The sequence below is a fragment of the Acinonyx jubatus genome, unplaced genomic scaffold, assembly GCF_027475565.1.
Source record: "Acinonyx jubatus isolate Ajub_Pintada_27869175 unplaced genomic scaffold, VMU_Ajub_asm_v1.0 scaffold_21, whole genome shotgun sequence".
NCBI lineage: Eukaryota > Metazoa > Chordata > Mammalia > Carnivora > Felidae > Acinonyx > Acinonyx jubatus.
This window is the reverse complement of record NW_026463940.1, coordinates 332555-350462: the sequence shown is the minus strand read 5'-3', so window position 1 is coordinate 350462 and position 17908 is coordinate 332555. Positions and strand designations below refer to the sequence as shown.

Sequence of the window (17908 nt, the reverse complement as noted above, 5' to 3'; positions counted from 1 at the left end):
CTTTGTGGTACCATATAAATAATAATTTCCCAGATACATTCATTGGCATTTTTATTAACTCAACTAACATTAGAAATTATTAGAACAGATAAAAGGAATAAAAAGTGTAATAATACAAAAAATTAACAAATTGAAATGGATATCTGGAAAGCTAAATGCAATTTAAAAAGCATCTCTACTAGGAAAATACGTAAAACTCAAACAAATACGATAAGAATTAAGGAGGGGACATAACTGATACCAAGGAAGTGAAAAACAATAACAGAAAATGCCTAGATATCTATAGACCCATTATTAGATATCTAAGGGCAACTAGGAAATTTATAGAGTCAAAGAATCCGCAAGACTGTACATGAAAATAGAAAATTAACAGAATGAAAACAAATAAGACTGAATCTATAATCTAATCATAATCTGCCCCAAAAGAAAAAAACCTCAGTTTACTAACAGAGGGCTTTATGTATTAATTGTATCAAAATATAAAGGAGATTTAATGCCAATACCTCTCATACTCTTACCAAAAACTGAAAAGAAAGGAATATGTCCCAATTCATCTACAAGACCAACCTTACTATCATGTGTAATCAAAAGACACTATAAAAAGAGAAACTAAAGGCCAATATCTCAGATGGACATACATGCAAAAATCCTAGCAGAGTGAATTCAACAGCACAATGAAAGGATCATTAGATGTGACAATACAGTCACATCTATTGATCATCCATATCATCATCTATTGACACATATAAAACTAGACAAAATTCAACAAATTGTCATTATTAAAAAATCTCAGCAACTGAGGGAAAGAAAGAAATTACCTCCACAAAATCGTGGCCATAGATGAAAAGCCCACACCTGACAGCATATTTAACAGTGACAAACTGACACTTTGCCTGTCATATTAGGAGCCGGGCAAGGATGCTCATTCCCGACATAGGTATTCCACATGGTAACATGAAGACCAGTAAAATATGGCACCCAATGTATGTCATCTTGTCAATTGCTTATTTGGAGGAAAGTCACTTGAGTAACAGGAGTCTAAGGAAACTGTGACCCTCCTTTGTCCCCTTGAGAGCAGGAAATAAATCTCCCCAGGAAAACTTCATTTCCCTATACCAGAATAGGAGAATGATCCTTAGCACCAGAAATGGGAACTTAGCACCAAGAAGGCTGTGCAAATAAGCCTTGTTAATTCCTCACTAATTGACTTGCCCAAACCCAAATCTCTGTATTGTTAACTCTTCGCAAATCCATTGTTTTTTATTCTAAAAGGCACAAGTGCCACCTACTTTCTTCATTCTCTGGGTGTCATATTATTAGGAAGCTTGTGCACATGCAAAATGAAATTTATTCTCTTCTGTAAATCTGTCTTATGTCAATTGAATCCTTAGACCAGATAAAGAACACAGAAGCAAAGAAGGAATAAGATTTCTGCTGCTACAAGTTGAAGATGTACCCATAAAAATTAAAATAAATGAAATAAAGACATGTAAATCAGTAAGAAGAAAATTATTTATTTGAGAATCACACTAACTTACATATAGTGAAACCTTAGAAACTCCACAAAAAAAAAGTATTAGAACTAATAAACTCAGGATAAGTTCAGGATACAAATCAGCATACAAAAATATGTTGTATTTCCACACACCAAAAACATACTATATGAAAAAAAATAACAAAATCACAAATTGAAAATGGCACAAAATGGAGCACCTGTGTGGCTCAATCCGTTAAGTGCCTATTGTTCATTTTGGCTCAGGTCATGATCTCATGGTTCCTGAGTTTAATTCTGAGGCAGGGTCTGCAATGATTGTGCAGAGCCTGCTTGGGATTCTCTGTCCCCTTCTCTCTCTCTGATCTCTCTCTCCTTCTATCTGTCACACAAAACTAAACACACATTAAAATTATATGGCACAAAATAAAGTATTTACGATTAAATTTCACTAAAGGGTAAAGTAGCATACCAAACATGATGTGCTGGGAGAAAGACATGTGAATGGAAAACACAGTTGAAAACATAACTGTGTTCACAGATTAGAATTATTTGTATTGTCACAGCGCCTTCTGCAAGAAGTGATCTAGAAGTGCCTCTCAAACACTGGTTTCATATTTGAAACAAATTGAAGTCTGGAGTTTGATATATAGTCAGAGCACATGCAAATGGGGCCCTCTCTGTGCTGATAAAACCAGCCCAGTACCGACCCTGCAGCTGGGAGAGGAGCCCCAGCCCCAGAAGTCCCAGGTGTTCCAATTCTGTGATCAGGACAGAACACAGAAATCTCACCATGGAGTTTGTGCTGGGCTGGGTTTTCCTGATTGCTCTTTTAAAAGGTAATTCATGGTGAATGAAAGATACTGAGTATGTGAGTGGATATGAGTGAGAACCAGTGGATTTGTGACAGTTTCCTGACCAAGATGTCTTGTGTCTGCAGGTGTCCAGTGTGACGTGCAGCTGGTGGAGTCTGGGGGAGACCTGGTGAAGCCTGGGGGGTCCCTGAGACTCACCTGTGTAGCCTCTGGATTCACCTTCAGTAGCTATGAAATGAACTGGGTCCGCCAGGCTCCAGGGAAGGGGCTGCAGTGGGTTGCATATATTAGTAGTAGTGGAGGTAGCACATACTACACAGACTCCGTGAAGGGCCGATTCACCATCTCCAGAGACAACTCCAAGAACACGCTGTATCTGCAGATGAACAACCTGAAGACCGAGGACACGGCCACATATTACTGTGCAAGAGACACAGTGAGGGTATGTCACTGGGAGCCCAGACACAAACCTCCCTGCAGGAGGGTATCAGCACCGCCAGGGGGCGAACACTATGCACAATTTTGCTTTGTGTTCCCAGGCTCAGGTGCAGATGGAGGTTACAGGAAGGTTTTCTTTCAGGGTCTTGGGCTTCCTCTCCACACAGCAGTTTCCCCAGGGAGCCTCCCTGGTTATGATTCTGTGTTTACCTATTAATTCCCTGAGTTAGCAACTGTGTTGTCATAGGGAAACTAGACTAACATGCACAAAGACACAGTTGTTTGCATTGCTTACTCCTGTCCCTCAATATGAGTGAATTGCAGATTTACTGAGGCACAAAAGCTGAACCTTTACAGGAGTCTCAGATACACTCCCTGTGCAGACAGGACCACAGGATCCCACAACTCCCCATTATCTTCACCGAGCCCTTGTCCCAATCAAACAATGTGATACTTCCCTCCTGGTATTTGCTACTCAGGACTTTAAATGAGCTACAGCTTTATTCAATTCCTCTCAACAAGAGATAGATCATCTCCATGTATTAGTCCAGATTCTCCTGAGGAAAAGAACCCAAAGCACATTGGTTCCCATGACAAAATATGTTGAGAAGTCCCATGATCTACTGTCACAAGCTGGAGACCCAGGAAAATGAGTGGTGTAATTCTCATCTGATTCTGAGCTAGTGTCTAGTCTCAGAACATGGAGACCTAATGATATAACTCTCAGAGAAAGGGCCAGAGGGAACCACTCTTCCAGTTCAAACAAGCACATGGGAAGTAAAAATGAGGGGATTCTTCCTCCCTCTGTATCAGATTTCATTCAGAACCTTAATGGAATGGGTGATGTCCAGGCAGACAGAAACCATGGATGGAAATCCCAATCTCTTCTGGAAACACATCACAGAAATCCACAGAAACAATGGTTAATCTGTGTACCCATGACGCAGTCAAGATGACACATAAAGGTAATCATGACAATTTAACCTCCTGTAAATGTGGAGTTCAAAGACTAAAGATTTAGAAGTCCATGCCGTCACTGGGGTGGAGCCTAGTGGGCATGGCAGTGCTCCTGTGAAGAAGGAGGACAGAGGCCCATGGGGGCACTGCTGTCTGAGGACCCCCTGGGTCGCATGGGGAGAGACAGTCCCCTTCTTGGAGTGCATTTGGGAGAGGGGGCATTGCCTCTCATGGGACACGAGAGCTGACAGGCACCATTGCACTGCCCTGGTCATTAGTGTTGGAGCCCCTGCTGAGAGCAGATAACTCTATGCTGCCTTCTTGTTGCTCCTCACCATGAACTCCAAGCCCCTAGTGTTCATGAAACTGCCCTTGTGGGATAACCAGCTCCAGCCACAGCACAGCAAAACCCTCTCCCAGAGGATCAGTGGGGTCCCTGTATATTGAGTTCATACAATTTGGAGTTTTCAAACTAGCTAGAGCTCCTGAGATAAGACATAAGAGCTATGTGCCACCAGGTGGGCCAATGGCTTGGACACAGACAGGGTGAAGGCAGGGTTCTGACTGGGACCCACGAGTACAGATTGTTCTCTCTGTGTGATGGCTTCCTGAACAGGGGCGGCTGGGAACTCCAACCGCAGGGACTAGAGGGGGAGTTGATGCCAATATTTCCTCCCACCAATCATCATGGACAGAGGTCAGTGAGCAGCACAGCACACCCCAGTAGAAGCTGAGCCACTGACACCAAGATCCACCCTCCCTTGCCTTCCTCAGATGGTTCATTACTAGGGAAAGAGTGCCTGGAAACCAGACCAGCACCGTGCCCCTCCCTCCAAAGACCACCATATACCCCCACAGGCACCAAGTCTACTGACCATATAGTGAGGCAAAGCTTTACCTCTAGGGGAGATAGGAATTAGCCTCTTTTAACAGGTGGAACAAACTCACCTAGTGAAAACTCACAACATTATGGACAAAGTTGAAAAACTCCCCACTGGAGGAAGGAGAAACTCTGCAGGGGTCTGACCTGAGGGACAGAGCAGCCAATACATGACAGCACAGTGCACACAGCACATGCAAGAAATGCTTCCAGAAATGTCAGGTCCTCAACAGTATGCAAACATTTCTCAATAAAGACACTACTCTAGAAGCAGAAAACATAACAGGATTTTCCTAAAAACTTAATAAAGCAGAGACATAGATATACAGAGTGATGGAGGAATTCATTCCAAAAGAAAAACGACAAAAAGGTCATTTCCAGGGATATAATTAAAACACATATAACCAATATGCCTCAAACAGATTTTTTTAAAACTATCATAAGTAAACAGAATTTTTAAAAACTATCATAAGGATACTAGCTATTCTTGAGGAAAGCATACAAGACAGGAGGATACCCTGTCTGCAGATAGGAAAGACCTAAAAACCTGTCAGGCTGAAACTTTACAACTGCTATAACTGAGATGTGAATCTGATTGTATGTAATGACCTCAGGTGGATAGAAGCAGATGAATAAGTGACATAGAAGATAAAATTATGGGGTAAATGAAGCAGGAAAGAAGAGGAAAATTAAATATTGCATCACAAACGTACACTGAGGGAACTCAGCAACTCCATAAAATGTAATAGAATTCTTTTCAAAGGAGTCTCAGAAGAAGAAGAGAGGGAGAAAAAAAAGGGAGAAGTTTTATCTGAGTGAATTATAGTGGAAAATGTTCACAAACTGGGGAAGGAAACAGTTGTCCAAATCGATGAGTCACAGAGAACTCCCATTAAAATAAAAAAAAAGGAGCCAACACGGAGACATATCACAGTAAAATTAGCAAAACATACATATAAAGAAAAACACTAAAAGCAGAAAGTCAAAAGAAGTCGCTAACTAAAAAGGAAAGACATAAAAGATAATGTCAGATGTCTCCATAGAAACCTGCAGGCAAGAAAGGAGTGGCATGATATCCTCACATGCCCAATTCAAAAATATGCAGCCAAGAATACTTACCCATCAAGGCTGTCATTCAGATACAAGGAGAGATAGAATTTCCCGAACAAAAACCAAAGGAGTTTGTGGCCTCTAAACCAGCCCTTTGATAATTCCTAAATGGGACTCTTTGAGTGAGATAGGAAGACTAAAATGAAGAAAGACTAGAAATAAGCAGAGAAAATCTCTAGAAACAGTGACTTTAGAGGTAACACAATGGCACTAAGTTTATATCTATCAATAATCACTGTGAACGTAAAAGGGCAACATGCTCCAATATAAAGACATAGGAAAACAGAATGGATAAAAAAAAATACAAGACCTTCTATACACTGCATACAATAGACTCATCTTCAACCCAAACACCTGTAGATTGAAAGTGAGGGGAGAGATAGCAATTTATCATGCTAACAGACGTCAAAATAAAGTTGTAGTACTGTACTCATATGTCACTAACTAGATTTTAACCAAAATCTGTTACAAGAGATGAGGAAGGAAGTATATCATCATAAACTGGTCTATCCAATGAGAAAATATAAATCTTTAAATATTTATATGCTAAAATTGTAACCACTGATATACATAAATCAGTTAATAAGAAACATAAAGAAACTAATTGATAATTATACAATAATAGGAATAGAGAACTTTAATGCTCCACTTACAACAATGGACACATCACCTAAGCTGAAAATCAATAAGGAAACGATGGCTGAGAAAGACACACTGGACCAAATGGACTGAACAGATATATTCAGAATATTCCATTCTAAACAGCAGAATACACAATCCTTTTGAGTGCACATAGAACATTCCCTAGAACAGATCACATACTATGTCACAAACCAGCCCTCTACAAGTTCAAAAAGATTGACATAATACCAAGAATAATTTCATACCAGAACACTATGAAACTTGAAGTCAACCACAATAAAACATTCAGCAATACCACTAATACATGAAGTTAAAGACATTGTAGTAAAGAATGTATGAGATTTTCAGGAAATTAAGGAAACAGTAAAAAATACATGGAAGCAAATGAAAACGAAAACATGCCAGTGCCAAACGATCTGGACGCAGCAAAAGTGGTTGGAAGAGGGAAATATATAGCAATACAGGCCAAACTCAAGAAAGAAGAAAAATCTCAAACACACAACCATGTTACACCTAAACGAGGTAGGAAATGAACAGAAAATGAACCCTGAAGCCAGCAGGAGAAAGTAAATAAAGAACACTAGACTAGAAATAAATGATAAAGAAACAAACAAAAACAGTAAAACAGATCAATGAAACTATATACTGGTTTTTGGAAGCATAACTAAAAATGATAAACCAAGGCCATACTAAGCAAAAACAAAAGAGAAAGGACTAAGTAAATATTTTTTTAATATGAAATTTATTGTCAAATTGGTTTCCATACAACACCCAGTGCTCATCCCAAAAGGTGCCCTCCTCAATACCCATCACCCACCCACCTCTCCCTCCCACCCTCACCATCAACCCTCAGTTTGTTCTCAGTTTTTAGGAGTCTCTTATGTTTTGACTCCCTCCCTCTCTAACCATTTTTTTTTTACCTTCCCCTCCCCCATTGTCTTCTGTTACGTTTCTCAGGATCCACATAGGGTTGAAAACATATGGAATATGTCCTTATCTGTATGACTTATTTCACTTAGCATAACACTTTCCACTTCCATCCACATTGCTACAAAAGGCCATATTTCATTCTTTCTCATTGCCACGTAGTATTCCATTGTGTATATAAACCACAATTTCTTTTTTTAAAACAATTATGACAGATTTTTTCTTTTTTTTAATATATGAAATTTATTGTCAAATTGGTTTCCATATAACACCCAGTGCTCATCCCAAAAGATGCCCTCTTCAATACCCATCACCTACCATAACCTCCCTACCACCTGCCATCAACCCTCAGTTTGTTCTCAGTTTTTAAGTGTCTCATATGCTTTGGCTCTCTACTACTCTAACCTCTTTTTTTCCTTCCCCTCTCCCATGGGTTTCTGTTAAGTTTCTCAAGATCCACATAAGACTGAAAACAAATGGTATCTGTCTTTTTCTATACGGCTTATTTCTCCTAGCATCACACTCTTCAGTTCCATCCACATTGCTACAAAGGGCCATATTTCATTCTTTTGTCATTGCCACGTAGTACTCCATTGTGTATATAAACCACAATTTCTTTATCCATTCATCAGTTGATGGACATTTCGGCTCTTTCCATCATTTGGCTATTGTTGAGATTGCTGCTATAAACATTGGGGTACAAGTGCCCCTATGCATCAGTACTCCTGTATCCCTTGAGTAAATTCCTAGCAGTGCTACTGCTGGGTCATAAGGTAGGTCTATTTTTAATTTCTTGAGGAACATCCACACTGCTTTCCAGAGTGGCTGCACCAATTTGCATTCCCACCAACAGTGCAAGAGGGTTCCCGTTTCTCCACATCCTCTCCAGCATCTATAGTCTCCTGATTTGTTCATTTTGGCCACTCTGACTAGCATGAGGTGATATCTGAGTGTGGTTTTGATTTGTATTTCCCTGATGAGGAGTGACGTTGAGCATCTTTTCATGTGCCTGTTGGCCATCTGGATGTCTTCTTTAGAGAAGTGTCTACTCATGTTTTCTGCCCATTTCTTCACTGGATTATTCATTCTTTGGGTGTGGAGTTTGGTGAACTCTTTATAGATTTTGGATACTAGCCCTTTGTCCGATATGTCATTTGCAAATATCTTTTCCCATTCCGTTGGTTGCCTTTTAGTTTTGTTGGTTGTTTCCTTTGCAGTGCAGAAGCTTTTTATCTTCATGAGGTCCGAATAGTTCATTTTTGCTTTTAATTCCCTTGCCTTTGGGGATGTGTCAAGTAAGAAATTGCTGCGGCTGAGGTCAGAGAAGTCTTTTCCTGATTTCTACTCTAGGGTTTTGATGGTTTCCTGTCTCATATTCAGGTCCTTTATCCACTTTGAGCTTATTTTTGTGAATGGTGTAAGAAAGTGGTTTAGTTTCATTCTTCTGCATGTTGCTGTCTAGTTCTCCCAGCACCATTTGTTAAAGAGACTGTCTTATTTCCATTGGATATTCTTTACTGCTTTGTCAAAGATTAGTTGGCAATACTTTTGTGGGTCTAGTTCTGGGGTTTATATTCTATTCCATTGGTCTATCTGTCTGTTTTTGTGCCAATACCATGCTGTCTTGATGATTACAGCATTGTAATAGAGGCTAAAGTCTGGGATTGTGATGCCTCCTGCTTTGGTCTTCTTCTTCAAAATTGCTTTGGCTATTCGGGGCCTTTTTTGCTTCAATATGAATTTTAGGATTGCTTATTCTAGCTTCGAGAAGAATGCTTATGCAATTTTGATTGGGATTGCATTGAATGTGTAGATAGCTTTGGGTAGTATTGACATTTTAACAATATTTATTCTTCCAATCCATGAGCACGGAATGTCTTTCCATTTCTTTATATCTTCTTCAATTACCTTCATAAGCTTTCTATAGTTTTCAGCATACATATCTTTTAAATCTTTGGTTAGATTTATTCCTAGGTATTTTATTCTTCCTGGTGCAATTGTGAATGGGATCAGTTTCTTTATTTGTCTTTCTGTTGCTTCATTATTAGTGTATGAGAATGCAACTGATTTCTGTACATTGATTTTGTATCCTGCAACTTTACTGAATTCGTGTATCAGTTCTAGCAGACTTTTGGTGGAGTCCATTGGGTTTTCCATGTATAATATCATGTCATCTGCAAAAAGTGAAAGCTTAACTTCATCTTTGCCAATTTTGATGCCTTTGATTTCCTTTTGTTGTCTGATTGCTGATGCTAGAACTTCCAACACTAGGTTAAACAACAGTGGCGCGAGTGGACATCCCTGTCATGTTCCTGATCTCAGGGAGAAAGCTCTCAATTTTTCCCCATTGAGGATGATATTACCTGTGGGATTTTCATAAATGGCTTTTATGATGCTTAAGTATGTTCCTTCTATCCCGACTTTCTCGACACATTTTATTAAGAAAGGATGCTGAATTTTGTCAAATTCTTTTTCTGCATCGATTGACAGGATCATATGGTTCTTATCTTTTATTAATGTGATGTATCATATTGATTTATTTGCGAACATTGAAACAGCCCTGCATTCCAGGAATGAATCCCACTTGATCATGGTGTATAATTCTTTTTATATGCTGTTTAATTCAATTTGCTAGTATCTTATTGAGAATTTTTGCATCCATATTCATCAGGGATATTGGCCTGTAGTTCTCTTTTTTTACTGGGTCTCTGTCTGGTTTAGGAATCAAAGTAATGCTGACTTCATAGAACGATTCTGGAAGTTTTCCTTCCCTTTCTATTTTTGGAATAGCTTTAGAAGGATAGGTATTATATCTGGTTTAAATGTCTGGTAGAAGACCCCTAGGAAGCCATCTGGTCCTGGACTCTTATTAGTTGGGAGATTTTTGATAAATGATTTAATTTCTTCGATGGTTATGGGTCTGTTCAAGCTTTCTCATTCTTCCTGTTTGAGTTTTGGAAGTGTGTGGGTGTTTAGGACTTTGTCTATTTCTTCCAGGTTGTCCAGTTTGTTGGCATATAATTTTTCATAGTATTCCTTGATAATTGCTTGTATTTCTGAGGGATTTGTTATAATAATTCCATTTTCATTCATGATTTTATCTATTTGGGTCATCTCCCTATCTTTTTGAGAAGCCTGGCTAGAGGTTTATGAATTTTGTTTATTTTTTCAAAAAACAACTCTTGGTTTCATTGATATGCTCTAGAGTTTGTTTTAGATTCTATATTGTTTATTTCTGTTCTGATATTTATTATTTCTCTTCTTCTGCTGGGTTTGGGGTGTCTTTGCTGTTCTGCTTCTATTTCCTTCAGGTGTGCTGTTATATTTTGTATTTGGGATTTTTCTTGTTTTGGGAGATAGGCCTGGATTGCAATGTATTTTCCTCTCAGAACTGCCTTCACTCCATACCAAAGAGTTTGGATTATTGTATTTTCATTTTCACTTGTTTCCATGTATTTTCAAATTTCTCTCTAATTGCCTGGTTGACCCATTCATTCTTTAGTAGGGTGTTCTTTAACCTCCATGCTTTTGGAGGTTTTCCAGACTTTTTCTTGTGGTTGATTTCAAGTTTCATTGCATTGTGGTCTGAAAATATGCATGGTATGATCTCAATTCTTGTATACTTATGAAGGGCTGTTTTGTGACCTAGTATGTGATCTATCTTGGAGAACGTTCCATGTGCACTCAAGAAGAAAGTATATTCTGTTGCTTTGGGATGCAGAGTTCTAAATATATATGTCAAGTCCATCTGATCCAGTGTATCATTCAGGGCCCTTGTTTCTTTATTTATCCTGTGTCTAGATGATCTGTCCACAGTTGCAAGTGGAGTATTAAAGTCCCCTGCAATTACCACATTCTTATCAATAAGTTTGCTAATGTTTGCGAGTAATTGTTTTATATTGTTGGGGGCTCCCATATTCGGCACATAGACGTTTATAATTGTTAGCTCTTCCTGATGGATACACCCTGTAATTATTATATAATGCCCTTCTTCATCTCTTCTTACAGCCTTTAATTTAAAGTCTAGTTTGTCTGATATAAGTATGGCTACTCCAGCTTTCTTTTGACTTCCAGTGGCATGATAGTTCTTGATCCCCTCACTTTCAAACTGAAGGTATCATCAGGTATAAAATAAGTCTCTTGTAGAGAGCAAATAGATGGTTATTGTTTTTTTATCCATTCTGATACCCTATGTCTTATGGTTGGAGCATTTATTCCATTTACATTCAGTGTTATTATAGAAAGATATGGTTTTAGAGTCATTGTGATATCTGTAGGTTTCATGCTTGTAGTGATGTCTCTGGTACTTTGTCTCACAGGATCCCCCCTAAGATCTCTTGTAGGGCTGGTTTAGTGGTGATAAATTCCTTCAGTTTTTGTTTATTTGGGAAGACCTTTTTCTCTCCTTCTATCCTAAATGACAGACTTGCTGGATTAAGGATTTCGGATGCATTTTTCTTCTGTTCATTACATTGAAGATTTCCTGTCATTCCTTTCTGGCCTGCCAACTTTCAGTAGACAGATCCGCCATGAGTCTTATCAGTCTCCCTTTATATGTTAGAGCATGTTTATCCCTAGTTGCTTTCAGAATTATCTCTTTATCCTTATATTTTGCCAGTTTGACTATGATATGTCGTGCAGAAGATCGATTCAAGTTACGTCTGAAAGGAGTTCTCTGTGCCTCTTGGATTATAATGTCTTTCACCTTCCTCAGTTCAGGGAAGTTCTCAGCTATGATTCCTTCAAGTACACCTTCAACACCTTTCCCTTTCTCTTCCTCCTCTGGAATCCCAATTATGCATATATTGTTTTGTTTAATTATGTCTCTTAGTCCCCTAAGTATCCCCTCATATTCCTGGATTTTTTTTTATCTCTTTTTCTCAGCTTCTTCTTTTTCCATAATTTTATCTTCTAATTCACCTATTCTCTCTTTTTCCCTTTCAATCCGAGCTGTGGTCACCTCCATTTTGTTTTGCAGCTCATTTATAGCATTTTTTAGCTACTCCTGTTTCTTAGTCCCTTGATCTCTGTAGTAATAGATTCTCTGCTGCCCTCTATACTTTTGTCAAGCCCAGCGATTAATTTTACCACTATTATTTTAAATTCATTTTCTGCTATATTGCTTAAATCATTTTTGATCAGTTGGTTAGCTGTCGCTACTTCCTGGAGTTTCTTTTGAGGAGAATTCTTCCGTTTCATCATTTTGGATAGTCCCTGGAGTGGCGCGGAACTGTAGGGCTCTTCCCATGTGCTGTCTTGAGTAACTTGCATTGGTGGGCGGGGCCACAGTCAGACTGATTTGTACCTTATCTTCCCCTCTCCCAGGGGCAGGACTCACTGTGGAGTGGTAAGGCCTCCCTCTGGTCTACTTGCACACTGCCAGGCTTGTGGTGCATCTTAGATGGGATCTGATGTATACGCTAGGGTGGATCTGCAAGGTGCACAGGGGCGGGAGGGTAGGTTGAGCTCGCTTTGCTTTCGGTTGTCCACTTTGGGAGGGGCCCTGTGGCACCGGGAGGGAGGCAGACCCATTGGAGGGATGGATCTGCAGAACATAGCATTGGGTGTTTGCACGGTGCAAGCAAGTTCATGCAGGGAACTGGTTTTCTTTGGAATTTTGGCTGGGGGATGGGCAAGGGACACAGTGCTTCCCAGCACTTTTGTTCCCTGCCAAGCTGAGCTCTGTCCTCCAGGGCTCAACAACTCTCCCTCCCATTGTCCTTTAGTTCTCCCACTCTCCGAGCAGAGCTGTTGACCTATAACATTCCATATGTTAAGTCCTGCTGGCTGTCAGAACACACTCCATCCAGCTGCTCTGCTTTTGCAAACCAGATTCAGGGGATTTGCTTCGCTGGGTGGGCTGGCTGCCCCTCCAACGCCCTGGCTCCCTCCAGCCAGTACGTGTAGTGTGCACTGCCTCTCCGCCCGTCCTACCCTCTTCCATGGGCCTCTCATCTATGCTTGGCTCAAGGGAATCCATTCTACTAGTCTTCTGACAGTCGTTCTGGGTAAATTAGGCAAATGTCTGTGGAATCTAAGTGATCAGCAGGACGCGGTGAGCACAGCATCCTCCTACACTGCCATCTTCCTCCAGGACTAAATAAATATAATCACAAATTTGAGAGGAGAGATCACAACTAACACCAGAGAAATACAATTACAAAAAAAAAATTGGAATTTGTATGCCAACAAATTGGTCAATCTGAAAGACATGGATAAATTCCTAGAATGATATAAACTAACTAATCTGAAATGTGAAGATACAGAAAACCTGAACAGACTGAAAGGAGCAAATACATTGAATCAGTAATCAAAAACCTACTGACACACAAAAGTCAAGGGCCACATGGCTTCACAGGTGAATTCTACCAGATATTTAAAGAAGAGGGTAAATATTCTATTTAAGTAGAATAGAATATTCTAGTCTTCTCAAACTGTTCCAAATAATAGAAATGGTAAGAAACTTCCAAACTCATTCTATAAGGCCAGTATGACCATGGTTCCAAACCAAATTAAACCCCACTAAAAATGAGACAAGTCACTAGCCCTAATGAGCATGTATGCAACTTTTCTCAGGAAAATACTTTCCAATAGAATCCAACAATACATTAAAAGTATCATTTACCATGACCGGGTGGGATTTACTCCTTGGCTGTAAGGGTGGTTCAATATCCACAAATAAATCACTATAATACATCACAGTAATAATAGAAAGGATAACAACTATATGACCCTCTCAACTGAAGCAAAAACTAATAATAACATTTGACAAAGTAAAACATCCTTTCTTGATAAAAACCCTCAACAGGGGATAGAGGAAACATACCTTGACACCATAAAGTCCATATATGAAAACCCCACAGCTAATATCCTCACTGGGAAAACAAATTTCCTTTATTGTCAGGAACACAAGAGGAATGCTCACTCTCATAATTCTACTTAACATATTCCTGGATGCTTTATCCACACAAACAGACAACAAAAAGAAACAAGGGCATTCAAATTGGAAAGGAAGAAGTCAAACTTCCACTCTTCACAGATGACATGACACTCTACATAGAAAACCCAAGACTCCACCAAAACATTGCAAGAACTTATACACCAATTCAGCAAAGTTACTAGATACAAAATCAACATACAGAATTCTATTGCATTTCTGTACAGCAATAATGAAGAAACCGAAAGCAAATAAAAAAAAAATCCATCCCGTTTAATATTGTATGAAAAATAATAGGATACCTAAAGAGTTAAAAGATCTATACTCTGAAAATTATAAAACATGATGAAAGAAACTGAGGATGACAGAGAGGAATGGAAACACAGACAATGTTAAGGACTGCAGGAGCAAGTATTGTTGACATGTCTATGCTACACAAAGAAACAGGAGATTTCGTGATTGCAGATTTTATGCTATATTAAAAAGCTGTAGTCATCAAGACAGTATGCTACAAGCACAAAAGAGACACACATGTCAATAGAACAGAAAGGTTAACCCAGATATGGACTCACAAATGAGTCACCTCATCTTGGCTGAAACAGGAAAGAGTATGTAATGGAATAAGGACAATTTTGTCAACAAATGGTGTTGGGCACACTGGACCAGAAGATGCAGAAGAGTGAAACTGAGTGACTTTCTTACCCCATACACAAAAATAAATTCAAAATGGGTGAAAAACCTAAATGTGAGACAAGAGACCATCAAAATCCTATAGGAGAACCCAGGCAGAAACTTCTTTGACACTGGACATCACCACTTCTTACTAGACGCATCTCAGAAGGCAAAGGAAACAAAAGCAAACATTACCAACTGGGGCCTCATCAAAATAAAAGGCTTCTGCGCTAAAGAAACAATCAACTATACTAAAAGGCAACCTACAGAATTGAAAAAGGTATTTGCAAATGACAAATCTCATAAAGGCTTACTGTCCAAAATCTATAAAGAACGTATCAAACTCAACACGCAAAATACAACCAATCCAGGGAAGAAACGGGCAGAAGATATGAGGAGATACTTTTCCAAACAAAGCATCCAGATGGCTAACCAACACACAAAAAGATGCTCAACATCACTCATTATCAGGGAAATACAAATCAAAACTATGATGAGAAACAACCTCAAACTGTCAGAAAGTCTAAAACTAACAACTAGGAAACAAGACATATTGATGAGGCTGAGGAAAAAATAAAACACTTGTATACTTTTGGTGGAAATGCATAGTGTGACCATTCCAGAAAACAGTTCAAAAACTTAAAAATGAAACTACCTTACACTCCAGCAATTGCTCTATGAGGTATTCACCCAAAGGATACAAAAATTCTGATTGAGGAGGCACATGCACCCCAATGTTTACATCACCATTACCAATGAGAGCCAAAATGAGGAAAGAGACCAAAAGTCTACCGAGTGATGAATGTGCTATATGTATAGACTAGAATATTACTCAGTCAGAAATAAGAATGAAATCTTGCCATTTGCAAAGATGTTGATGCAGCTAGAGGGTATAATGCAAAGTGAAGTAAGTCAGTCAAAGAAAGACAAACATCATATTATTTCCTCATATGGGGAATTTAAGAAACACAACAAATGAACACAGGGGAAGGATAAAAAGAACAAGAAAGACATAAAAGACTGTAAGGTTAGAGAACAAACTAAGGGTTGCTAAAGGCCAGGTGTGTGGGGGATGGGATAATGGGTGCGGGGGATTAAGGAGGCCACGCGTTGTGATGGGTACTGGGTGTTAATGTAAGTGATGAATCAGTAAATTCTGCTAATGAAATTAATATCACACAATATGCTAACCAAAATTTAAACACAAATTTAAAAATTAAAGAAGTAAAAAAAAAAAAAAGAATGGAGAAATGTTGTCACAAATTGTCATGAACATGGAATCTAAGGTAGTGAGTCCAACTTCCTGAATTTATCCATTTTATCCCAAACTGGTAGTGGACATTAATTAACATATGCATGAATTTTCACAGCAGTGCCAGATGGGCTGGGATTCAAACCACAGCTGCCCTTCCCAACTTCTCTGTGCCCATATCTCATGGGCTGCTTGTCCAGACACCTGCACAAGAACCCAAGTTGGGCCTCAGCAGGGACCCACATCTGCAGCACTGGAAACTCTAGAGAGATGACCCTTCCTGCCAGCCTATGGGTTTCTTTCCCCCACCTTGTGTCTCAGCTCCCTTGTCTTCCTTTCCCTTCTCTTTAACAAAGGACCATGTCCCGTTAGTGGTGCATGAAAGTGAGGGGCTATCTTTTCTATAAACATTCAATATGACAGATCACTTACATGGGAACCAAGGAAAAAAACCCACCAATATGGTTCAGCCTGTCTCACAGGCTCCTATCACCCAATGTGGCAGAGTACAAATATCTAAATATGCATTTAGTGAAACACTGTACAGCATGTTGGAAAAGCATTAGGGGATGGGAAGGCTGGAAGAATTCCACAAATGCAGATATGAGCTCCCCTTTGAAGGAGGAAGAAAAATCATACTCCCAAACATGCAAGAGTAAAATAATTTTAGGAAATAGTTTCAGGAAATGATAAAACAGTTGCAGTGTGTTCTATTCATGAAGTGTCTGACAATGACAATGCACAATATGAATTATCAGGGTTTTACATAGAATTGTGAAGGGAAAATCCTGTGTCAAAAACTCAGTTGTGTGCACAGAGCTCAATGGCTCCTGACACATAGAGAAAGCCCAACACCTGAAAAGGAAAACGCGTTTTTTGACCCCAGGAGCACATCTATCAATATGATGAGCAATCTGTCCAAAGAGACACACACACAGAATCTCTTATGAAATTTGAAGTTCAATTACAGCATGACAACAGAATTGTCCATATATTTATCAAAAAACCATGCCATGAAAATGAGTTACTGGAGTCCATAAACTTAACAACAAACAACAAAACACTAAGTCACCAGAGACCAATTAGGGAACAAGTCAACATTGAGAGAAACCAGAAAAAAAAAACAAGACTTTTATTTACATTGTAAATCAAGAAATAAGTCGGGTGCCTGGGTGATTCAGTCGCTGTAAGTATCTACTCAGCTCAAGTCGTGATGTCACGGTTCATGAGTTTGAGCATCCTGTCAGGCTCTCTGCTGACAGCTCAGAGCCTGGAGACTGCTTCAAATTCTGTGTCTACCTCTCTCCCTGCCTTTCCACCACTCACCTTCTGTCTCTCTCTCTCTCTCCAGTATAAACATTACAAAATAGATATTAGTCACAATCAATCATCAAGAAAACCAAAATTAAAGCTCAGAACACAAGACCCATAAGAAGAAATGGTATAATTACACTTTGTGAAAAGCAGATACTTTTTTTCTGCAAATGAGACAATAGCACTAAGATAAGTTCCAGAGTTAGAGACCATATTCACAAATTGCATAGCCACCAAGGATCTGCATCCTGAATATTCTAAGAACCCTCAACAGTAAATAGGAAGAAAGGAAACAACACTCCATAAAACAAGCACAGCCTTGCGTAGTAAACATCCCATCCTAGAGGTTATAGACACATTAGGTACGGACTGGAGAAGACTCTTCACACCATCGACTGTCAGGGAAATTCAAATCAAGAACGCAATAGGTGCCCTATACACACATCCCGATGGCTCAGGTATGAAGGGAACA

The 17908-nt window shown here is 39.2% G+C and overlaps 1 gene segment (V, D, J or C); it reads left to right on the top strand.

Annotated features, from left to right (window-relative positions):
- Positions 1-2215: 2215 nt before the first annotated feature.
- On the top strand, positions 2216-2962 carry LOC106978286 (immunoglobulin heavy variable 3-23-like). The segment is given in 2 exon segments: positions 2216-2331; positions 2433-2962. Coding segments are annotated over 2 exon segments (576 nt in total).
- Positions 2963-17908: the final 14946 nt, after the last annotated feature.